We start from the raw sequence: 22,305 nt of genomic DNA on the forward strand, positions 1-22,305 counted from the left end.
CAATTTCAAAAGTCCGAGCACAGCATGCATAAGCCATGAATAGTCACGAACCGCACCCTTCCAGCTCTTCAAGTAGACCCAACCGAGGAACCCCCAACCAGCTGCCGGGCTCTTTGCGATGTGATTGACCATCAAAGGACCAATTATTTTAGAACAATACTAATAGAGAATCAATCATCCCTGCAATGCTGCTCTTTCTAGCGAGGTAAGCGAGCCACCTGGTAACTGACTGGGAAGTATAACCCCGCATGTGCAACTGGGGCATTTCTCCGCAGCCGAGAAACCTCGGGTGAGGGTCTACGGGAAGCCGGTGCCGCTGGTGTGGACTGGCGTAGTAAATAGAATGTAAATCAGGATGTGACTGTTCAAGACGGCTTGAAGAAGACTGCTCTTGTCTTAAATCCTCCGGGTTTGTTACTTATTTTGTTTTTGCTTTTGTTCTGATCTGATCTGAGGACCTCACTCCCGCGCCGCGACCATCCTTGCGAAGCTGCATATTCGTCCCCGCACATTCTACCGCAGATAGCTGGAAAGAGTATAAGTTGTTGCTAGACTTACAGGGTCATAAAGATGGTGGTCTATCTCCCTGACAAGGATTACGAGTTTCCCAACATTGATTTGCTGACGCTTCTTTTTGGTATGTTCAAGCACGCTTTCCTCTGCCTATCGACTAACATCAGTAGAATCACCGATCCCCGGAAGTACAGAAAGCACAATTCTTCATGCTGAGGCAGCGGATCCCTCGAACGCAATAACCAAAGCGCAGACGCGTCTCCTTACCCGCCAGATCGCATATATCCTGCACCACCACTTTGGTGTTGGAAGCAACGGCTCGGGAAAGGATGTGGTTGTCGGAGTTAGCGGAGGCCAGGTGCTGCTGCCGACTGTCTTCTATGGGGTTATAGCGGCAGGTGGTGTCTGGAGCGCCGCTTCTTCGACTGCCACTGCGTCTGAGTTGGAGAGACAGGTCCGCCAAGGAGGCAGTCGGTTGATTATCTCAGGGCCGGAATCCAAGGAGGTGGTGCTCAAAGCGGCAAAAGGTGCCGGTATTCCAGAAAACCGAGTTTTGATACTGCGGAGTATGGGCCATGAGCGCGTGCTTCAGAATGCCGCCACAGGCCAGAACTACCTTGATGCTTTGAAGCCATCCGAAGTGTTAGATTGGGAGCGAATAACAGATCCAAAGAAGCTGGAGCAATCATTGATATGCCTACTGTATTCAAGTGGCACGACTGGTGTCCCAAAAGGCGTCAACATCTCGCATTTGAACATTGTCGCCGAGGCCTTGGTTCCTGTTTTTTTCGACAAGGAGTATATTGCGAAAAGACGACAGACAGAACCAGACTATAGTCACCCATACCGCACGTTGGCGCATCTCCCCACTGCCCATGTTGCGGGGTGTCAAGGTTACTTTGCCAACCCTGCCGCTTCAGGTGGCACGGTATTCTGGATGGAGAAGTTCGATTTCCCCAAGTTCTTGGAATATAACAAGAAACTGGAGATCACCTTCTTCTTCACCGTACCTCCAATCTATCTGCTGATCTCCCTCAGCCCTGCCGTGACAGATCAGTTCAAAACCCTGCGTCGCGCATACTCTGGCGCCGCTCCCATGGGCGCGGACCTGCAGCAGAAGGCGCAGAAGAAGCTCGGGTGCTTGATCAACCAGACCTGGGGGCTAAGTGAAACAACTGGATCAACAACGGGCATGCCATGGGATACAGAAGAACTCACTGGTAGTGTCAGTCGTCTTTATCCCAACATGCGTCTGCGAATCGTCGACGAGGACGGAAAGGATGTTGAGGAGGGTAAAGAAGGCGAGTTCCTGGTCAAAGGACCTGTCGTCACCACGGGGTATTTTGGAAATCCCCAAGCCACCAAGGAAGCGTTCACCGAAGACGGCTGGTTCAAATCTGGAGACATCGGTCTGCGTCGGGACGGCCTGTTCTACATCGTCGACCGGAAGAAGGTAGGTTTAACTCATTACTGTGTGACTATGAGTTTGAGACCTTACTGACAAATCAGGAACTCATCAAATACAAAGGCCTTCAAATTGCCCCGGCCGAACTCGAAGCCCATCTCATCTCGCACCCTCTTATCTTCGACGCAGCTGTTATTGGCGTCCAGGAACCGGATGGCTCGGGCAACGAGGTTCCACGCGCGTACATCGTGGCAGATAAGACAAAGATCAACGAAAACCAGGTCAAGGCCTTCGTCAAGGACCATCTGGCGCATTACAAGCAGCTCCGTGGTGGGGTTGTCTTTATGGAGGCCATTCCAAAGAGTCCCAGTGGGAAGATCCTGCGCCGGGAACTGCGTGATCTGGTGAAAAAGGAGACCCAGACAGCTAAGTTGTAGTTGCCTAGGACATATGTTAGCAATTGTTTGTAGAACTAGAATCAAGACTTTTTCATGGCTGATGGCAAGTAGTGTTGGAGATCCGTTGTCGGAGTAAGGAAAGTGGGGTGGTGACCTTGGAGGTTGTGCTTCCCCTCCAACTTTCCCGCGGAATACATCCACTTCCTCTCAAGCTTATAACCTCTGTATATCCATGCTCAAGATCTCGCCTCGTCTGCTATCACTCTCTCGTCCTCTTCTCACATCCTCAGTCCGTTGTCGTCTCTCTCCTTGTGTCCAATTGCCCCTCCAAAAAGCCACAATGTCTGACCTTACCAACATTTTCACACCCAACGCTTGCCCCCGTGAGTCACCTTCTATAATTCAGCTTTCAGAAGACGCATATGATATCCATACTTGACGACGAAAGCTAACTATCTGTCCAGCCGTCGGCCCCTACGTACGTCCCGCCATACCCCTCCCTTCTATGCAGCTCCAGCTCCTACCCCGCATACAATAAACAACAAACCACAAACCCCAGACCAACCGCGACTTACACCTATACTTCCCATATACTAAAGCAGAACAGTCTCAAGCCGTCAAGGCCAATGGCCAGATCTTCCTCTCGGGCCAGATCCCCGCTGACAAGAACGGTAACCTCGTTGAGGGCGACATCAAGACCAAGACCCAGGCTTGCTGTGACAACATCGCTGCTATCCTCGAGGAGGCTGGGTCCTCTGTTAGCAAGATAATTCGTGTTAATGTGAGTCCTACCCTGTTATTCTCTACTGGTTCCTGGGGTATGTTATTTAGCGGAATGGCTGATGGTAGGTTGGCTGGTTGATAGGTCTTCCTCGATGATATGGCCAACTTCGCCGAGATGAATGCGCAGTACGAGAAGTTCTTCACCCACAAGCCTGCTCGGTCTTGCATTGCCGCCAAGCAGCTGCCTAAGGGTGTTCCCGTTGAGATTGAGTGCATTGCTCTGGCGTAAGCAACTATACAAAATGGATGAACATGGCAAAGGCAGCTCCAAATGGATATCCTACGCTAGAAGAATATTGGTGATTTAAGAATTATCATTATATGATATACTGCAAATTCGCCGTTATCCACATCATCAAATAAACAACGCAAATCATCAATCGGTATCCATGCTGTAGACAAACAGACACAAACATACGCAGTAGATCAACGAACAAGGGAAAAAAAAAAAAAGAGATTCAAATTTATCGACGTCCTAAGGTACCAGGCATCCGCCCTCCAGCACCGGCCATCAGACTTTGTTTGACAATAGCATCCGCAGCTGCTGCCGCTGCAAGTCGCTCTTTCTGTCGACTGCGGTCCCGAAGATACCCAGCAGCTTCTGGCCGCATGCGGAGGATTCGCAGAATCATGTCGTCGTTCGGGTCAGCCTGTGCCTCGCGCCATTTCTCGGCCTTTGCCTTCTTCATTGTGCCTAGGTTCCGCGAGGTCATGACGCTCTTGGCGCGACGGCCACCGGGGAGACCAAGGACGCTGGCGTGGCCTCCAAGACCGATATTAGGTGGTGCAGAGGCCCGGTTGCGTTGGGCTTGTTGCCGTGAGATAGTTGCGGAGGCCATCCGCTCTGAAGTGCGGATGAGAGTATCGGTTGGTTCGAAGTAGAAGAAATTGAGACTTTGAATCTCGTGGTACTTGGGAGATTTCAGGATGTCGATGGAAACACCGGCAGCTTCGCCTGTTTCTTCGTCTGGGGCGTGGAAGAAGTTGAGGAGGAGCACGAGCCAGCGCGAGACGATTTCGACTTCTTGCATCGTGAGGGGCTTTTGATGAGATGGTTTGTCTGAGAGGGGAGGCACGAGCAGACTCTCGATTGTGGCTAAGACTTCCTTCCACAGGCGTGCCATGACCATTTTCATGGCTTCAGGTGTCAGTGTCTCGGCCATTATTGCAAAATTGGCGTTAAAGTAATCGAAAAGAGGTGTCAAGGCGTTTTCAACATCTGCACCTGAAGGCGCAGCAGTGGATTGTTGAGCGCGATTCCGATTGAGGAAGTTGGATACCGTGGAACCGATACCTCGAGATAGCAATGACCTCAAAGTCCGCCGAGACAAGCAGTGGTTGATGTACGAAGTCAACTGATATTTGTTAGTAACCAACCTGCACTTTGATAGTTTACAACTCACTTTCTCCGTAATTTTCCGTGTCATGTCTCTCTCTGTGCGCTTCAAAGTTCGAAATGCTTTACCAAAGTAGAATTGGATGTCGTCACGTTCTCCCTCCATGCTTACTCGGAGCAAGAGTCTGCCTTGAGTATCCAAGTCTAGCCAGTATTCTCTCGGTAGGAAATCACTGAAATGAACGGGATCTAGCTTTATTGATGTACGACCGACATAATCGTGGTCGCCCACTGCATCCCAGTCCCAGATCGTGGCGATAATGTTAAGGGGGCCTTGAGTCGTGATGTCCACTGTATCATCCCAACGCGGGTTAAGGTTATTGTAGATAATGCGCGTCTTCGCGATTCGCTTCTGATATTCGTCCGCCAGGACAACGTACGGGTCGCTTCCACCGTTCATGTCGCAGGCCTTCAGGTCTTCCGCCTCGACGACCTTGATGGTAAAAACATATGTAGTCGACTTCCGAATTTTCTGCAGCTGGGGAGGGCTGTGCCGGGCAATTGCTTCTGCACAACCGTCAACGTTGACCTCTCGCTCGAGCCTGTCGAGTTGGGTGAGAGCATATTCGACGTTATTCAGCTTGACCAAAGACTATGAAAACAGATTAGCTGTGTCAACAATAAGACCATACGGATCACCAAACTTACCTGAGGGAAGAACTGGAAGGGTTCAATCTTTTCTTTGTTAGTCCACGCCTCCTTTGCGAATTGCATCAGCTTTTCCTGTGTCGTTTGGTTGAGAGCCGCCTCTTGGTCTGGAGAAAGCCTGTCCATCTCTTTTGCGAACATCTTCTCCACTGCTTCGCAATAAATCGCCACGGCTCCGCCAATCGATTTGGACATTGCGGTCATGAACTTGGCGTATTGGAAATCGTCAGCCCAATTGAGCTCTATCATTTGTTCAATTATTTGGTTGAACGAGCGGAATATATCAATCACAGACACGCTGTGTCTAGCGTCTTCGGCGACTGCGCCCATCGAGTCACCATCGTTGACTGTGAAACCGTCTTGTCGGATTGCTTGCTCAACCCACTCCATGATTTTCTTATCAGTAAGACGTATCCACCTCCAAACAAAGTCTTCCAAGACATCCTCGATATGAAAGGGGAACGGGACGCTAGTATTGTTCGTCAGTGCCCATATATATTGGTTTGCAGGAAGAGTCTTACTCAGGAAGTGCGTTCGCGAAATGTTCGCGCACAGCAGATAATTGTTTGTAAAGATGGAAAGCATCATTCATGTCAAGCTCTTCTTCTCTCGTTTTCTCCAGTTCTATGATGCGTACCATCAACTGGTGGATGTCCTCAGCAAAAATGACCAGTGTATTTGCCAGCAATATCTCGTGAGGATTGACCCTGTGAGAATGTCAGCGAGTCTTCTTGTACATAGTAACGAGTGACCATACCCCATGATCTCTGGATTCTTCCGATAACGTTTACGGATCTTCTCTGAATGCTTAGTGACCGCATCACAAAGCTGAATGACATGATCTAGCTCCCACTCCTCCGGCTCGACTGGAACTTCTTGACTCAGAATGCTCTGATATTTCTCGGTTGCTTTCTGTGCCAGACCGTCCTGAACATATGAACGGAAGCGGTCTATATCACTCTCGTCCTCCGAATAGTCGGGATCAAGCTGGATATGATTCTCCAAAACGTACATTGTTGGACCAATTGGACGAGGTTTCGCCTCGTAACAATCCATCATCACATCATACAGCTCCCGTAGAATGGCCTCATGAAGAGAAGACAGTATTTGGCGCATCATCAGTCTGTCATGCACGGTCCACCTGTGCCTGTCGAACAGTACTGATGAAACAAAGCTGCTGCGCTTCTTCCCCTCTGAAGATGGCACCTCCTTGACAAAGGTAAAGGCACCGTCTAGAGTGTTAAGGTCAATCTCGTTGTCCACGAACTTTGACCGTACGACGTCCAGAAAGAGGACGATCCTCGAATACGCGGGAATCCTCCAGCGAAGACAAATCTCGTTCAACATCTCTGTCGATTGCTTTGAAAACAGCTTCAACGATGGCACGTCTGATGTAGCTTGCGTAGCCTCGAGGTCCCGATCTTTCAAGTCATAACTTAGGGCTTGAGCTAGAATTGTGCCATAAACCGACCTTGGATCTGGCGGTATGAATGTGTATGTGTCGGATTCTTCTTTGTCATCATCAAACGACAGTGAGCTTATATCCACAGGCTGGTCGATCACGTACGATATGGGCCGGCCGGTACTCGCTCGCGATAAGTCTCCAGGAGTCGGTTCAGCATGGTGGTCCGCGGCACCTGCGTTGAACTGGGGAATGCCACCACCGGGCGTGTTCTTAGCGAGCCCAGGATTAGATTGTATAATGGCCAGCATCATCTGGGATAGGTCCGGTCCCTCATTCTTCCTCCAAGCTTCATATGCGTCCTCATCCTCGAAATCATCCGCGGAGAGAGTGTTTCCAGTTTTGAGACTCAGATGAGTTTGATAGGTTTTGAGATCTTTAAGCGCCGCCTGTTCAGTCCATACTCCCCGGTGGCCATCAATATCGGACTGTACCTGGGAGAGGCCCACATTGAATATCTTGGCAACATGCTGCACGAGAGGCATATCCTTCACATCATAACTCACGGGTGTGAGGACTTCGACCGTAGACGGACCGGTTGCCTGCATGAGATCTTGATCCTGCGACAGAAGCTTAGTCTCCAGGACCGACAATCGATTTGTGAGCTCTGGCCGTTCTTTTGCCCAGTCGTGACTTTTCAATATAAGCGCAAACAGACGCACAAAGAGCGCGACATGTCTATCTACCATGAGCCTCCAACTGTCATCATCTGCGTCCTTGCCCTTGCTTAGCTCCTTGGTTGCATTGGAGTAGAAGATGAGAACGAGGTCTTCCGCGCGCCGATCTTTCTCCATCCGCTTTTTGAACGTACTGTCCTTCAAGGCATTCAGGAATGCAGCAAAGGTTCGAATGACGACTGGATCCTGGTACTCTTTCCTCCTCTCCTTTCCCATCAACACGCCCGTCAACCTTTTCTCGAGCTCGGATATGAAGCCATGCGGGAATCTGGAGCTTTTGGAATCGCGGATAAGCGAGAAATCGCTCATCAAATCTTGGAACGATGTCGAAGCCCGCTTCGGCCGCTGCTGTTGAGGAGCAGGAACATTTTGAACACGACGACTGCGCGGATGAAGAAGATGGGCGAGGTATGCGGTTCGGAGAGCGTAAGAGTAGGCAGCTGAGGAGCTTACCGTACGTCGGCGAGATAACGACTGGTTGCGCGAATGGCGAGCTTCATGCTGAATACTATTAACCCGCCGGTTTACGCCTCGGGATTGAGTAGTCCCTGTAGACATAGGGATTGTTCGCTTTCTGGAACCTTCAGCAATCGAATAGCGAGGGGCGGCTGCGGGACCATGGGAGAGTCGTGATGCAAACAACCAGCTTGCGCAGCTGGGCGGAGTACCTATAAAAGCTTCGGATTATTATTCTCGCTCGGCCTGAAAATACGAGAGGCTGTGGATCATGAAACGAGAAAGAACGTAATTCAAGGCAGATGAAGTGAAGATGAAAGGGGCGTGTTCTTGCGGCGGCAGATCATCGCTGCGTTGCAAGGTGCTCCCGAACGCCTGAAACAAGAGAAATCAGCTCCTCACCAATGTCTCAAATTTAGCCTGACGTAGGCGCCGCAACCGTGAATCAAAGGCTACACTACTAGAAAAACATTTTTTCTCCTTATTTAAAGCAAAAATACATGATTGTGCTATACCCATTTGAATCTTAGTCTTAAAAGAGCCTCTAGCTACAGGCTTGACCCGTATTTACGTGCCAGCCGTTCTGAACAAAAGGCAGCGGCTTGCCCTGCCAGCAGATGAGCGTCCTAGGCCATGATTTCCTAGCGACTGTTATCGATTCAACAGCCAGTACCGACTTCAGCCACAATATGCGTGGTAGGTTTCGAGACGGGATCTTTTTGCAATATCAGGTATTCGATAGACGCCGGAACAAATCGCATTGTATGTATTTACACGTATCAAAAGGTATCATCACCACGAGTCCTGACCGGGTTTGCGGGCCTATACGCCATGTTAGAAACGATTGAGATTCCATTGTGAAAGATCGCAACGCACCGGAAGAGCATTAGGTCCTCCAAGTTCCTTCTCCAGACCATCGGGGAATGTCCTAGGAGCGCTGGGCTTGTCAGGGTAAAAGTAGCTCACAACACCGCAGAACCCGAGGAACGTAGCAACGAAGCCACCGAGCTGCAACAGACCCTTGCGGGCGGTCACATGGGTGTATTGCTCAGGACTGAAAACTCCCAAGATTTCGTTCTCCTCGTGGACTGGCTCGCCGAAGTTCCTCCTCTCCTGCTTATCCCACCAGTCGCCGTAGGGGTCTCTGAATGCCCGCTTCATTCGGGGAGGGTTCTGGTAACCACCGTTCTATGCAAGCGCAATGGCGTCAATTGACATGGTATCTAACAGAGACAATTCAAGAGGCATCATACCTGCAGAGGGTCGTCCTTCTCGGCGTCCTTCAAGGCACGAACTTGTGAGAATGATGCGCGGGGGACGGTAGAGCGAAGGGCAACCTGGGGCAGGCGCCGCGACAAGATACGCTGGGCAAGCATCTACGGCCAAAATTAGCACGGAAAAAAGACATGTAAAACAATCGTCCGCCAATTGAACAGCACCGACCTTTCTGATGCTGTGAATCCAGAGACGTGACTTAGCGAGGGGAGAGCAAAAGGCTCAATTGGCCATGGGATGAAGTTGCGGATGACGGGGAATCCGGATTATGTAACTCCTGCACCCGGCGCGCGCCCAGCTTACCTACACGTCCGCCTGGAAGTTGACTCGTTGTCGATGACCGACTGGAAAAAAATCACCTCTTCACGCAAATCATCCAATCCATCGACTTTTTCGCTTGCCCACCACGCTACGTTACCGATAATTATGCCAGACTTCTGGTGGCACTCCAACTCAGTTCCCGCTACCTGTTGATGCGAATTTTACCCCTTCCAGTCGCGTCCTCATCGGGAAAACTGGGGTCAGCTATAGAGAGGGCCCCTGTCTCCGTGGCTACAAGACATGCAAAACGGCACAACTAATGGTATATCGCGCCAAAATGAACGAGTGACCCCGAAGATAGAGCCCGCACCATCCGAAGCCCCTTCAAACAACCCTCCTGTCGATACCACCGCTCTCGACTCAATTCCGTCCGAGTCCAAAGATGTCGCAGCCGACCCCAGTGAGGCACCTCCCTCCAAACGGCGGAAACTCGGAAGCTCAACGCCTTCGCGCCGTTCAACATCAAGGGCAGCTTCTCCTCCATGGAAGAAGGCGGGCGCTGATGGCCCAACGTCGAAACTTGTAGATGGAAAGCGTCGATCTACAAGAGTTAGCAACGTGGGACCTATCGAGCAACCTGCCGCGGAAGTCAAGCCCACACGAATCAGTCAGAAGCAATATGTGAATAAGGGTGTCTCTAGTCGTGGGGATGCAGTCGCGTCATCTCCGGCCTCGATGTCTCCAGCCCGCTCAGGAACAAACAGGAGGTCCCTTGGTGGCGCCGCTGCAGTGAACGGCTCACCAAATACTACTCCAAGAGGTCAAGTTGGTAGAAGGCGACGGGGCTCTGTTTCACCTGCGCCTAAACGTACATCTACGCGCACAAGGTCCGACAGCTCTGGTGCTTCAAAGTACCACCACCGGCATTCCAACGGAGCCGTCAATCACTCGAACCTGAACAGGACACGATCCACGCGATCTTCACTACAAACGGTCTCGGCACTCGGAGTGAAAGAGGAGGAGGACGTGGGAAATGATGAGCATGATGAGAATGGACAACGGGTACCACGGTTACGGATAAAAGTCAAAAAGCCGACACTCGACATACAGCATCCTGCACATGTTCTTCCTCCTCGAAAATATGGGTCGTTCAGGGAGTGGTTGGAGAGTGAAGGTTCAGGGCATGGTGTGGAGAGTGTACTCGGCCCAGCAGAGGCCTTGGAGGAGGCGCAAAGGAGACAGAAGGTGATGGACGCAATGGAACCTGGTGGGCTTCTGAGCTCCGAAGTCTGCTCTGCGTTCTTGCCGGAACAACAAGAAGAGCCGCCTCAGCAATACTCGCATCAAGATCATCTTGTGGCACAAACCATATACTTCAAAAAGCTTCTCGATCTCGAACACCGCCGTCATCGTCGTGTAGCTAAAGAATTGGCCATTGCGTGCGCAGATGCATGGAAAAAGCGCAATAAAAACCCGGAGGATGTGCTCAGAGAGCAACAAGAAGAGATGCGGGGAAAACGCAAGCAACTGGCTAGAGACCTCAAGAAGATGTTTGACCTAGCTCGAGCGGAGATTGATCGGGTACGTCTTGCACGATGGGAGGAGGAGCGGAAAGCCAAGGATCAACGAGCCTTAGACCGAGCGATTCAGCAGTCCACCATGCTTTTCGAAAAGCGACGTTTGGAGATACTGGGCGAAACAGGGAGCGACGCGCCGGAGACTACGTCAGATGATGAAGCTGAGTCGAGTGATGAATCCGGTGATGAAGAAAATGAGAGTAATATGTCAACGGATACAGAAGAGGAAGATGGAGATGGGAAGGATGATGACGCGGGTCTTACTGCAGAAGAACTGCGGTTGAAATATGCAAATCTACCGACTAGCAATCTTGCTCGAGAATCATCTGCGTATTCGGACGTGGATTCCGAGGGAAGCGACGGGACAGATGTCGACGACAATCCTGGAGATAACCCACAATTACCGCCGTCGGCAGAGAATCCACCAGATCGCATAGATCTCGAAGAAATTGACCCAGTGCTCATGGACGACAGTGATGAATCTACCGATATGGACGATGATATGGGCGACAGTGATGACGAGCAATCTAGTGGAGCTGATTCGGATGAAGACGAGGACGACGGGAAATCTGGGTTATTAGGGTTCTTTTCCGCCAAGGACCTGGTTCCCGGTGATATGTCACGTAACGACGCTGACGAGAACGACGATGTATCAATATCTCATGTTGGTGGTAATGAGGAGTATGGCGATGAAAAGTCTGCGATATCCGAAGAGGAGTCCGAGTATGAATCTGAAGACCCAGATGAGGTTACGCTTGTTCCCACTGGGCCAACGAAGAAAGACTCTAGCGCTCCAGCTACAGATGCAGCTTCTCCAGCCGTTGAGGCCCCAGCTGTCGACAGCGCACGCGACGAAAACGAACTAGTTCGCGGAGAAGAGACAATCGCCGTCGAGAGCGAAACCATCGTCGAGAACGAGACCTCGGTCGTTGAAACGGCGCCTCCTGATACCAGCATCCCTGTTGCTGAGGCACAGCCTAGTGATGTCGACATGATGGACGTCCCTGCTGATGACCCGGCGCATGCTGACAAGCCACCTGAATCACCCACTACAAAGCCTCTTCAAGATGGTGTCAAGAACCAGCCGGAATATGGACAGCACGAACAGTACCAGAGTAGAGCTGCGTCTAGCGAAGCTTCCCCGGGAACAGTTGCCACCAAACCTTCCGAACCCGAATCCGTCTCATCATATGAAGCTCCAGCAGAGAAGCAAGCGCCGGCAAGCGAGTCGCCTGCTCCTGGGTTGAAAACGCCCATACCCCACCTTCTCCGGGGGACTTTGCGAGAATATCAACATTTTGGTTTAGATTGGCTTGCTGGTCTTTATACGAATCACATCAACGGTATTCTTGCAGACGAAATGGGTCTCGGTAAGACCATCCAAACGATTGCTCTGCTCGCACATTTGGCTGTGGAACATGAAGTCTGGGGTCCGCATCTTGTCGTGGTCCCTACCAGTGTCATTCTCAATTGGGAGATGGAGTTCAAGAAATGGTGTCCGGGCTTCAAGATCATGACATACTACGGGAATCAAGAAGAGCGCCGACAGAAACGCCGAGGCTGGATGGATGACAATAGTTGGAACGTGCTGATTACATCATATCAATTGGTGCTACAAGATCAGCAAGTCCTCAAGAGAAGGGCCTGGCATTATATGATCCTCGACGAGGCCCACAATATCAAGAACTTCCGCTCTCAGAGGTGGCAAGCGCTGCTTACCTTCAGGACACGAGCTCGACTTCTACTTACTGGAACGCCGCTTCAAAATAACCTTACTGAGTTGTGGTCTCTTCTCTTCTTCCTGATGCCGACCGATGGTGACGAGGCTGGCATTGAAGGCTTTGCCGACTTGAGGAACTTTTCTGAATGGTTTCGACGTCCAGTAGAACAGATTCTGGAGCACGGCAGAGAAACGATGGATGATGAAGCAAAGCAAGTGGTGACAAAGCTGCACACTGTCTTGCGACCGTATATATTACGTCGATTGAAAGCAGACGTTGAGAAGCAAATGCCTGGGAAATACGAGCATGTCGTATACTGCAGGCTATCGAAGCGACAACGATACTTGTACGATGGCTTCATGTCTAGGGCGCAGACCAAAGAGACGCTCGCATCTGGAAACTATCTCTCCATCATCAACTGCTTGATGCAACTACGAAAGGTCTGCAACCATCCAGATCTCTTCGAGACTCGACCTATTTCAACTTCATTCGCAATGTCACGTTCTGTTGCCACTGATTTCGAAACCAAAGAACTCCTTGTTCGGCGGCGCCTACTCTGGCAACACCCGCTGGAGAAGCTTGACTTTGATTTCCTCAATCTGGTCCCGATCTCCCGGGAAGACATTTCACGAAGACTAGCGGACGATGGTGCCAGGATCATGGCCTATGTTCCGTTCAACACGCTTCGCGAGCGCCAATACCACCGAACAAATTGGAACATGAAGTTCAACGGTTCGACCATGGAGTCCACATTAGAGGCTTTAGAGAACGACTGCCGGAAAAGGAGGATGGCTGAGCTGGAAAGATTCTTGTACTTCGAGTCAAAGCGCCACGGTCGTCGCCCGGTATATGGAAGCAGCCTAATCGAGTTTCTCACTGCGGACAGCAAGCAGCGGCCAACAGCCAATGGGCCATTGCGGAAACGTTCATACGCGGATTGGTTGTCCAGTCAGTCTTCTGTGCTTGCTTCAATGATCATGTCGCTGGAGGAACGGTCTCTCGACATGGATGGGTATGTTCAGAGGTTCGCCTGTGTTACCCCGGCAGCAATTGCCGCAGGGGTCACAGAAGCCGCCCTGACACCGATCTCAACGCGACACCTCACGAACAAGGATAGATTCCCATCCCATGATCCCTTCCACGAGGCCCAGATGCGCTTGTCCATTGCCTTCCCAGACAAGAGACTTTTGCAGTATGACTGTGGAAAGCTTCAGAGACTGGACAAGCTGCTCCGTGATCTCAAGGCCGGTGGCCACCGAGCATTGATCTTCACCCAGATGACCAAGATGCTCGACGTGCTGGAGCAGTTCCTCAATATCCACGGACATCGATATCTTCGTTTAGATGGTACGACTAAGGTCGAGCAGCGACAGATCCTCACAGATCGGTTCAACAACGACAACCGCATCTTAGCGTTCATTCTATCCAGTCGCTCTGGAGGTTTAGGTATCAACCTGACAGGTGCCGACACGGTGATCTTCTACGACCTAGACTGGAACCCAGCAATGGACAAGCAATGCCAGGACCGCTGCCATCGTATCGGACAGACCCGCGACGTGCACATCTACCGTTTCGTCTCCGAGTACACCATCGAGTCGAACATTCTCCGCAAGGCCAACCAAAAGCGCATGCTCGACGATGTCGTCATTCAAGAAGGCGAGTTCACAACGGACTACTTCACGAAACTCGACGTGCGCGATATGATTGGGGCCGAAGACGAAGCCAGCGCAGCAATGGATCGCGTCCTCGAAAACAGGGTCACCAGTACTTCGCGCGTGTTCGAACAAGCAGAGGACAAAGAGGATATCGATGCCGCTAAGAACGCACAGAAGGAGCTGGAGCACGCAGACGATGGAGACTTCGATGACCGTGCCAACGCCCAGGCGAACGCCGCCAGCGCTACCGCCTCCGGCCAGGGCCAGACCCCAACTCAGACAGGTACACCCCTACCCGACGAGGCGCAGCCCCTAGACGCAAACAACCCCGATTCGGTCGAGGATGCAGCAGACGCAGATCCACAGCTTGGACATATCGACGACTACCTCATGCGATTCATGGAGTGGAACATGAAGGACGAACCGCTCGTGCTCCCTGTAGACAAGAGCACGAAAAAGTCCAAGAAAGGGAAGGAGCATCGGCTCCGGAAGAGACGACGTTGACGTTGGCATTGACGTTAGCCGCCTTTCTTCACCTTCTCTCCATGTGTATCTTTATTATTACCCTTTTTTGCGCTATCTTCCTTGTCTTCTTTCTTGCCTTAGCACGTTTCTTATTATTACACCAACAGGTTCCGGTTCGTTTCTCTGGGTAACTTATGTTTGATTAATGTATGTATGTAGCTATGGATATTCGATTATTATTCTTTTTTCTTCGTTTATCGCATACATGTAGGACGAAGCGGAGGCGGGAGGCGGCGCTCAACATGTCAGGACCTGAGGCAGGACCTGAGGCCCATCCATTCAGCGAGCGAGACTGGCAAGCGCCGTAGGCATGGAAATGATGCTAGCACCCTCATCTCGCACGTGCAGCGCGCAGAATGATATGTCATTTTTCCTCATTTTGGTTTTTTTGATTTATCTCCACTAGAGGAGCAAATATAGCTCGGCTCAGCCGATCTCAGATCTGGATTCCAAATTTCTAAAAGTCCTTGTAAGATTCTCTGGACGGATTATCTACTCGGAGGAAATTGCAGCGTGTGCGGTCCGAAATCGCACGATTCAAGACGTGCATGATGTCCGATCTCAGTCCTCAGCGATGTCATTCGATAGGAAAATATAATATGGCAAATCCAATTGAGCCTCATCCATCCGGTACCTCGAGACCAGCTGCTTTCACCGCCACTATACCTACATTTACCGTGCGGTATCAACCTTTCGCTTGACAGCACTCCAAAGGATGGAGGCCTAAACGACTCCACTGCGAAGCCAGAAGAATTCGCATACTCTGGAACCATCCATCTTTCTTCAACATATTCCGCTATCCAAGATGCTAAACAAAGTCCCCACAGAAGGTACCGGCGACGAGACGGAGTTGTTCCGGCATTCGTTTGATGCCCGCCGAGACGGGGCACTCCGAATAACGTTCAACCATTTGACAGCTTCAGTGGACCGAGGCAGCGAGGCTAGACCTGGGGGAACCTGGCGCAGTGGTGGAGTTTAAAGTATTGGCAGGATCTGTGGCGCGCTTGGATGCCTATGCCCATTGCCATCACGATCTCGGCGGCTCGAAATGTGATTAGTATAGTCGATCTCTTTGTGCGTTTTTGTGGTGCCCTGACCACCGGACCCGAGGTTTTGGCTGAAAGAAAGCTAACATGATCAGGTCGAGGGGAGAGACGTCTCAAGCGCCCTGACTCGATCTGCCTCAGGCGCTTAGAGCAGGATACACTTTCTTTCTTCGTCTTGGTGGTGAGGTAAAATCCTGCCTAAACAAGCAAACAAAGAAAAGCACTGGCAAATTGCTGCGCGGTACTCGAGCTGACACGAGGCAAAGATCTCGAAGGGTGCAGCTGCAGAGCTGATCGTGTAACCCGCAGTGGTCCGCTTGCTTGACGTCTGCCTCGACGGTCCAAATGCCGCGATTCCAGTCTCAGCTTACGTCTTCCTTAAGCTGTTGATAGGTGATGAAGCAAAATAGGATGGCCGCTAGCTACTCCTCGAAGTAACTCAGTTCGAATGCTAACAAGCCTACAATTTTGACTCCCTCCGGGGACTCCGTTCGTCAAATCTCCAACGGGGCTAGTAGGATTGCTATGCGCCTTCCCCGCTGATCAACACCAAACTGACTTGAAAGACAAAGCCGGATGTTGGGGTACATCGCTAGAGACATATGGAAAAAATGTCTCGTCCGGGCGGACGGCGGCTACGTTCCATAGTTGAGCCTAATCCGGTTCATTTCTGCTTGACCTCGGGACAGCTTCGAAAAAGCAAGCGAACAGACATGTTGTCTTTGCCTTGCGTTGTGGGGCGACTAGCCTGGATCACTGATTACATGCTATGTCTGCTAGTTTGAGATCCCGTGACATCCAGGGCCATGCTTGTTCCAACTGCTGGGGTCATAGAGCTTTAGTCATGGCTCAGGGACATTACCTAACCAATTCTCATATGGAGAACCAATTTGGAATTCTCCCTCTTCAGCCAATAAAAGATCCCTGTCGAGCTCTCCAGCTTGTTTTGACTGCGCTCATGGCGGTTGGACCTCTGAGCTTTCCAGCATCCAGAAGGGAAACCACTGCTCGATTGAGACATACAGTCTGAGCCAACAGGGCTTGAGAAGCAGGCAACGACACAACGAGAGGAGCAATGCAGTCACACAATATCCCGTGGAGGCAGTTTAGTCGCTTGTTAAGGCGGGTGGTACAGGTGAACCTTTATATCGATACAAGTTCTGTGACTCGGTGCCGAAAGAAAAACCCATCATGACCAAGGTCGTCAGAGATTGGCTGCTGGGGGAGGACAAGAAGAGCAAAAGAGTATTGCAGGTGAAAATTAGGGTTAATTTCAGTTTATCGATCTGGCACGAAACAAATTTCGAGAGTCATCAATGGCATCGGGTCACCTGCGCCTCTACGGAGGCGAATGTCAGCTGCTGCTGGAATGCCGGTACTGAAGGCAAATCCGACTCCGATGAACAATGTTCTTGTCAGCGACATGCATTCATCGACGAATCGCAGCAGCTTCGATGCGGAAGCTGATCTTCCATCAGCCTATCAATTCGTGTTGGTACGTGACACAGAAGCTATGTGGCATCAAAAGTCGGTTTTCGTAATGGACATTTGTCGTTTTAAATACGTGCTTTGGTGAGGCACACACTGACATTGCTTGGTCCTCGGTGACCCTCGGAACCCTTTAGTGCTGGAAGGTTACGATGTCCGTCGACGACTCTTCTTCAGCATCTGCCCAGCCAGCCATTATAGTGGAAGGCTAAAAAACCTTCGAAATCCGAAATCCGCTTAACGTGAAGAGCACCAATGCCTCCGCATGTATAGATCTTTCAGACTGTAAATTCACAATCCGGTACCATTAGGCTGATTCAATTCACGCCTGGCCCACTAGCTTTTAGCTATAGGAACTGCCCACTGTATCTCGATTGCGCACGCGCCGACAAGCCAAAATTGGATGCTTGTAGAGTGAATTGGCGGAGAATGAGATAAGATGGGACGTGTCTCGGTCTTCTGCCGTTCGCTGTCTGAAGATTGAACATGCAGTTCCTGATCCACACGAAAAAGGCAATATGATTGATCGTTAGGTTATGTGCGTCGGGTTGCATGAGAAGATGGGAACATCCTCTGGAGTATTGGGCCTGCCGGGTCGGCCCTTGGGATGGTGGTATTGGATATGAGGCATGATTGCTTGTAAACATCGCCACAGGAACCATGCCTTGCAGCAAACAATGCATGAATTTGATGCATCAGAAATCATGGGAATGTAACCTTATCGGTGTAGATTGCACAAAAAGATTTCAAAGTGGTGAGCAGGGTCGAGTCTCGAGTAGTACAGGAGCAATAAACTCATCGGGACAGCTGGAATCAAAATGTTCAGCTTGCTAATCATTGTCGAACACATTCAGGCATTGAGTTAACCATCGTGAGGCTTTCGACGAAAGGCCGTCAGGAGAGTACGTATCCTTTTAGTCGTCGCCGCCAACTATTACTCCGTACTGGTGGAGTTGGCTACGCCATTGTTGTCGGTCAATGCAGGGGCGGCTGTACCCTGCAGTCTGACTATCGAGGCTCAGGAGATCGCTGCGCTGCGCGACCCACTAGATACTAACGAGATGCGGATAGTAGAGATAACAGATGATGACATCCGAGATTGAAGTATGCTGGGTGTTTGATATCTTCACTCGCCGTCCGCTCGGAGAAAATCACCCGGCGTCATTGATCCCTTCGCTGGGTCCGAGGCTGAGAAGGTTCGATCCGGCGAAAATCCTTTGCAGTCATGATAATAATGGTAGGTGCTTCGGATGGACTCTCTCGGTCAGCAACTAGAAGTTTTTAGATTGGACGCTATTCACTGTCGGTGAGTGGCAACTTGCAGACAATGGTTTGTAGATAGCGATGACTTCGGTGTATTCATACCATTTGGCTCAATTGCTTCGGTCAAAGATAGTTGACAGCGGCAATGGCGTATGATGGTTGAGTCTATCCGGTGCGTTTTTTTCTTTTTCGAGGGTATACTGCAAGTGGCTGTAGTGGGAGGGAAGGTGGTTGAGGAGGTCATGTTTTGGTCTTTCCGGTCTAAGCGCGGTCAAATCATGTGCTCACTTTACTGTTCCCAGCACCGCCGAACTTGCGAACAACATCCTCCCCAATGGCCGGCGACCCCAAACTATCACAATGGTCTCTATCGTGATTATGTTGGAGGTCGGAGTTATACTACTCCCCAGGGTCTGGCCCTCCTCCCTTGTCATAGAACGATGTGGATAGTGCCTTTTCTTGCGCATCAATAGACTGAGCTATGGGCCAGGAAAGTGTGGAACATTATCACGAGACAACCGTACCTGAGCTAAGCATTGACTGCGAGCAGTCAAATCTGAGAAAACAATTACTTGTCAGAGTCCAGAGGTCATGGGCTCGCAATCGGATTGGAAAGAATGACCCACGGAGAAGCTTCAACGGAAGAATGATAACATCTCAGGTTGATATGATCGGCCCAGAATGACAGACTGATCACCGGATTCACGCGGATTGGAGCCGCGGCGGGATTGAGACTTTCTGTGGAGAGAAACGCCCATTGCCTGCAAGGCAAAGTCTCTCTGTAAGGTACGGGCAACCTCGCTCTTCGCCACCGTACTCCGTATCTCCATCTAACTGCACTGCGGCAGCTTTCTGGGCCTCTGTATCTCGTTCGTTGCTTGATCATGCTCGTTGCCTGAGCCCCCAGGGATTTGGAAGATCCCTTCAAGCGTCCCAAGGCGGCAGTTCAGTACCTGCGCCAAGTCCTCAACTGGGATTAGCTGTACGGATACGATGGAGAATGGGGATCACCCTTGGCTGACTAGCACGAAGTCGTTGGCAGCCTCCTCTAACTGCCTATAGCCGAAGATCGACCGCTTCTTTCATTTGAATTTCTGTCATCTCTTTTTGGCTAGACAATATGATTTCTTTTTTGGCTGCCAAAGACTGGTTGGGCTTCCGATAAGACATCGGTGTCATTTTCCAAAGAATAATTCCTTGAGGCGAACCAATCTGGTCAGCACTGGACCGAGACAAGCAAGATGGACGGCACCTTCTATCCATATTATTCACTGGAGGAAAGAAGCGAACCAGCCTCTCAAGAGCAAAGATACCTTCGATAAAGTACACAAACATTTACTTGACATGAGCTGTATACTCAGCAGTTGGCTTGATATTCCTGGGAGACCTGCCGCCGGGTCACCAATGGAGAGGGCACGATCAGTTTGACATGAACAGGGGGAAACAGAAAAGTACAGGTCAACTCGTACTATCGACGGGAGGGTGTCATCCAGGCCAATAGGAGGGTGTCCTGACGGGCTAAAAAGGGGAAATGAGGGACCGGCATGGGAAGCAAAGAACAGAAAAAAGCAAAGACACGAGCGTCATCAGTCGTCTGGAGTCTGAAGAGTTTGTGAAATGTATACTCGATCCACTGAGCACGACCAATGCCCTTGCCTCCCGGGATGTTGTTTCATCAGGTTTCAGCATTATATTGAATATCGATCAACGGATTGCGACCCCCCAGATCGAACAAAAGCCCAAGTATGACGAGATCATGAAGCAGGGGTATCCAAGATGACAGGACCCGAGACACTGGAGCGTGCTCCCGGCGGCAGCAACTAAAAAGGTCCGTCGACGCTCTGCCTCTGCGTTCGCCAATCATGGCTCTCTTCCTAACATCGTTCGTCCTTGAGCTGCGGGCTGCTTCGTGCAAGCAGATCTCTAAGTCTGCCACCGTCTCCGGTCCCCCGGCGGATTCGGTCGCCTGCTTTGAATGCACGAGATTAGTTTCTCGTTCCTTCCTTTTTTTTTTAAAAAAAACCTTAAAAAAAAAAAAAAAAAAAAAAAAAAAAAAAAAAATCTAAAAAAAAAATAAAAAAGGATCGAGCCAAGCAGCATCTAGTGCACTAGTTGGGCCACCAGTTTGGTTCCTTTGACTACCATCGCTCTAGATCTCGCGGCCCTTGCTCCCAGATGTGGCCAATCCCTTCATTATCTTCTTTGCCTGGCACAGGATAAATATATCTGACGTGCTCCCTCTGATCTACATACGTCTTCCTAAACATTTCCCCTCAAGCTTCATTTTCCACGGCCTTCCATTCAGCCACTTTTCAGGTCTTCAATGCATCCTACCCTATTGCACTATACTTGGGCCATACTTTTATTCTTATTTTATTCCATCAGTCAAACATGAAGAATTCCGCTCCAATTTCGTCAGACATTTGGGAGGAGAAGAGGGCATTGATTGCTGCTCTATACAAAGATGAAGAATGGCCGCTGAAGCAAGTCATCAAAAAGATTCGCTCAGAAAACTTCAATCCAAGGTTTGTGTATATGTCCATTGCGTCAACTGTACGCTAACGCTTTCACAGCGAAACTCAGTTGCGAAGCAGGTTGAAGAAATGGCGCGTTACCAAACCCTCTCGCCAGACGAGAAAGAAATCAGAAGAAGCCACGAGTAACATCCGCGAGTCCAACTCCCCCAGACGCCGTTCCAATAATAGCCCGAAAGTCCTATCACGTATCCGGCCGCCAACGACAACAGAGCTGCCCGCTACCGAACCAGAATGGTACACGACCAACAGAGCATACGAACCACATGGCTTACCTGTAATGCCTCTTGGTGGGCAAGACATTCCCACCGTTTGGGCCCCTGCCTCGGGTCATTCTTCACCCCTCAGCTCACCAGGCAAGTCTCGGGTGAGCTCACATGCTTCTTTATCCGTTTCCACCTCCAACCTCTGTGACTCGTCTCAATCATCACCCCTGGTCGATGGTGCCCTGCTCAATCCTACTTCTTCAATGACACCCGCATTTGCACATCCTTCCTACGGTCTGGATGCCGACTCCTGTATACAAGCGCCTGCATCAACAACCACTCCGGTCCCATTACATTGGGCGATTCCCCAATATTACTCAATACCCGTTGAGACCAGTCAAGGTCCAGGGATGCCTTTCTATACGACGGCTCCTCTGACCCCACCAATTGACCCTCTAATGCATATGGTGCCACCACAAGCCTCGCAACAGGTTACAGAATTTCACAACGGACTGAACAACTTGAAGCGCAACCTGTCCTCTCCTTATGAGCCAGAATTCGCCCAGAAGGCACGACAACAGCCAAAGCCTTTCGGGAGAAAGGTTCCGCTTCCGTCGAAGATAAACACCGGCCAATATCCAGCTGCGGTCTCCACGCCGACATCTCCTTTCTACACTGGGCAATATCCCTCAATGTGCTCGCCCAACTACGCCTATCTTGGTCCCGAGTCTCTTGTTCATCGGTCAAGCGTTGAGTTTTGAGCAGCATTGAGCAAGCGGTTTTCGTTTCAACTTTCTTGGACTGCGAACAACTGAGCACCATATTTGTTGTCTTTGTGTTGAGTCTACACGGTCAAAGAGTCACAGATCTCAGACCGATTTCTCTTTTTGGGCTCATACGAAGCCTCCGAAAACCAGAGGGTGGAATCTGTTTCTTTTCTGAGATCCAGACAAGGAGTTACACGGAGTTTGCATGGCATGTACAGTGAGTTTGGAATTGCAACTGGGCGGGCAATG

At 50.5% G+C, this 22,305-nt stretch overlaps 6 protein-coding genes across 6 annotated transcripts; 4 read left to right on the top strand and 2 right to left on the bottom strand.

The window, feature by feature from the left end:
• The first annotated feature begins 151 nt into the window (after positions 1-151).
• Positions 152-2,446, top strand: BDV17DRAFT_297671 (uncharacterized protein). The gene is made up of 3 exons (XM_073763534.1): positions 152-637; positions 684-1,966; positions 2,023-2,446. Exons 1-3 carry the CDS (start codon positions 571-573, stop codon positions 2,353-2,355), a joined length of 1,683 nt encoding a protein of 560 aa, XP_073617389.1. The 5' UTR covers positions 152-570; the 3' UTR covers positions 2,356-2,446.
• A 210-nt stretch (positions 2,447-2,656) lies between these two features.
• On the top strand, positions 2,657-3,328 carry BDV17DRAFT_289780 (Endoribonuclease L-PSP/chorismate mutase-like protein; the record flags this gene model as incomplete). Its single annotated transcript, XM_073761731.1, has 4 exons — positions 2,657-2,699; positions 2,781-2,794; positions 2,924-3,097; positions 3,182-3,328. 4 exons carry the CDS (start codon positions 2,657-2,659, stop codon positions 3,326-3,328), a joined length of 378 nt encoding a protein of 125 aa, XP_073617390.1.
• A 111-nt stretch (positions 3,329-3,439) lies between these two features.
• On the bottom strand, positions 3,440-8,051 carry BDV17DRAFT_41129 (C2 domain protein). Its single transcript, XM_073764497.1, has 5 exons — positions 5,901-8,051; positions 5,665-5,850; positions 5,144-5,612; positions 4,503-5,087; positions 3,440-4,454 (listed from the first exon to the last, which is right to left on the bottom strand). The coding sequence occupies exons 1-5, from the start codon at positions 7,838-7,840 to the stop codon at positions 3,564-3,566; spliced, it is 4,071 nt and encodes a 1,356-aa protein (XP_073617391.1). The 5' UTR covers positions 7,841-8,051; the 3' UTR covers positions 3,440-3,563.
• A 158-nt stretch (positions 8,052-8,209) lies between these two features.
• Positions 8,210-9,228, bottom strand: BDV17DRAFT_259029 (uncharacterized protein). The gene is made up of 4 exons (XM_073757398.1): positions 9,182-9,228; positions 8,992-9,114; positions 8,615-8,926; positions 8,210-8,560 (listed from the first exon to the last, which is right to left on the bottom strand). The coding sequence occupies exons 2-4, from the start codon at positions 9,112-9,114 to the stop codon at positions 8,531-8,533; spliced, it is 465 nt and encodes a 154-aa protein (XP_073617392.1). The 5' UTR covers positions 9,182-9,228; the 3' UTR covers positions 8,210-8,530.
• An 89-nt stretch (positions 9,229-9,317) lies between these two features.
• swr1 (putative SNF2 family helicase/ATPase (Swr1)) lies at positions 9,318-14,985 on the top strand. The gene has a single exon (XM_073764500.1). The coding sequence runs from the start codon at positions 9,575-9,577 to the stop codon at positions 14,729-14,731; it is 5,157 nt and encodes a 1,718-aa protein (XP_073617393.1). The 5' UTR covers positions 9,318-9,574; the 3' UTR covers positions 14,732-14,985.
• A 5,650-nt stretch (positions 14,986-20,635) lies between these two features.
• Positions 20,636-22,092, top strand: BDV17DRAFT_41177 (uncharacterized protein). Its single transcript, XM_073764499.1, has 2 exons — positions 20,636-21,074; positions 21,123-22,092. Exons 1-2 carry the CDS (start codon positions 20,941-20,943, stop codon positions 22,048-22,050), a joined length of 1,062 nt encoding a protein of 353 aa, XP_073617394.1. The 5' UTR covers positions 20,636-20,940; the 3' UTR covers positions 22,051-22,092.
• The last annotated feature ends 213 nt before the right edge of the window (positions 22,093-22,305 follow it).

The sequence above is a fragment of the Aspergillus undulatus genome, assembly GCF_047715775.1.
Source record: "Aspergillus undulatus strain CBS 261.88 unplaced genomic scaffold BDV17scaffold_14, whole genome shotgun sequence".
Classification (NCBI taxonomy): domain Eukaryota; kingdom Fungi; phylum Ascomycota; class Eurotiomycetes; order Eurotiales; family Aspergillaceae; genus Aspergillus; species Aspergillus undulatus.

Coding starts and splice junctions, on each gene's coding strand:
- BDV17DRAFT_41129 (XM_073764497.1), bottom strand. CDS start 7,840: ATGTCTACAGGGACTACTCAATCCCGAGGCGTAAACCGGCGGGTTAAT. Junction 5,851..5,900: donor AAGAATCCAGAGATCATGGG/GTATGGTCACTC, acceptor ACATTCTCACAG/GGTCAATCCTCACGAGATAT. Junction 4,455..4,502: donor CACGGAAAATTACGGAGAAA/GTGAGTTGTAAA, acceptor AACAAATATCAG/TTGACTTCGTACATCAACCA.
- swr1 (XM_073764500.1), top strand. CDS start 9,575: ATGCAAAACGGCACAACTAATGGTATATCGCGCCAAAATGAACGAGTG.
- BDV17DRAFT_297671 (XM_073763534.1), top strand. CDS start 571: ATGGTGGTCTATCTCCCTGACAAGGATTACGAGTTTCCCAACATTGAT. Junction 638..683: donor TTTGCTGACGCTTCTTTTTG/GTATGTTCAAGC, acceptor TAACATCAGTAG/AATCACCGATCCCCGGAAGT. Junction 1,967..2,022: donor ACATCGTCGACCGGAAGAAG/GTAGGTTTAACT, acceptor CTGACAAATCAG/GAACTCATCAAATACAAAGG.
- BDV17DRAFT_259029 (XM_073757398.1), bottom strand. CDS start 9,114: ATGCTTGCCCAGCGTATCTTGTCGCGGCGCCTGCCCCAGGTTGCCCTT. Junction 8,927..8,991: donor AGAAGGACGACCCTCTGCAG/GTATGATGCCTC, acceptor GCGCTTGCATAG/AACGGTGGTTACCAGAACCC. Junction 8,561..8,614: donor GAGGACCTAATGCTCTTCCG/GTGCGTTGCGAT, acceptor CATGGCGTATAG/GCCCGCAAACCCGGTCAGGA.
- BDV17DRAFT_41177 (XM_073764499.1), top strand. CDS start 20,941: ATGAAGAATTCCGCTCCAATTTCGTCAGACATTTGGGAGGAGAAGAGG. Junction 21,075..21,122: donor TCAGAAAACTTCAATCCAAG/GTTTGTGTATAT, acceptor ACGCTTTCACAG/CGAAACTCAGTTGCGAAGCA.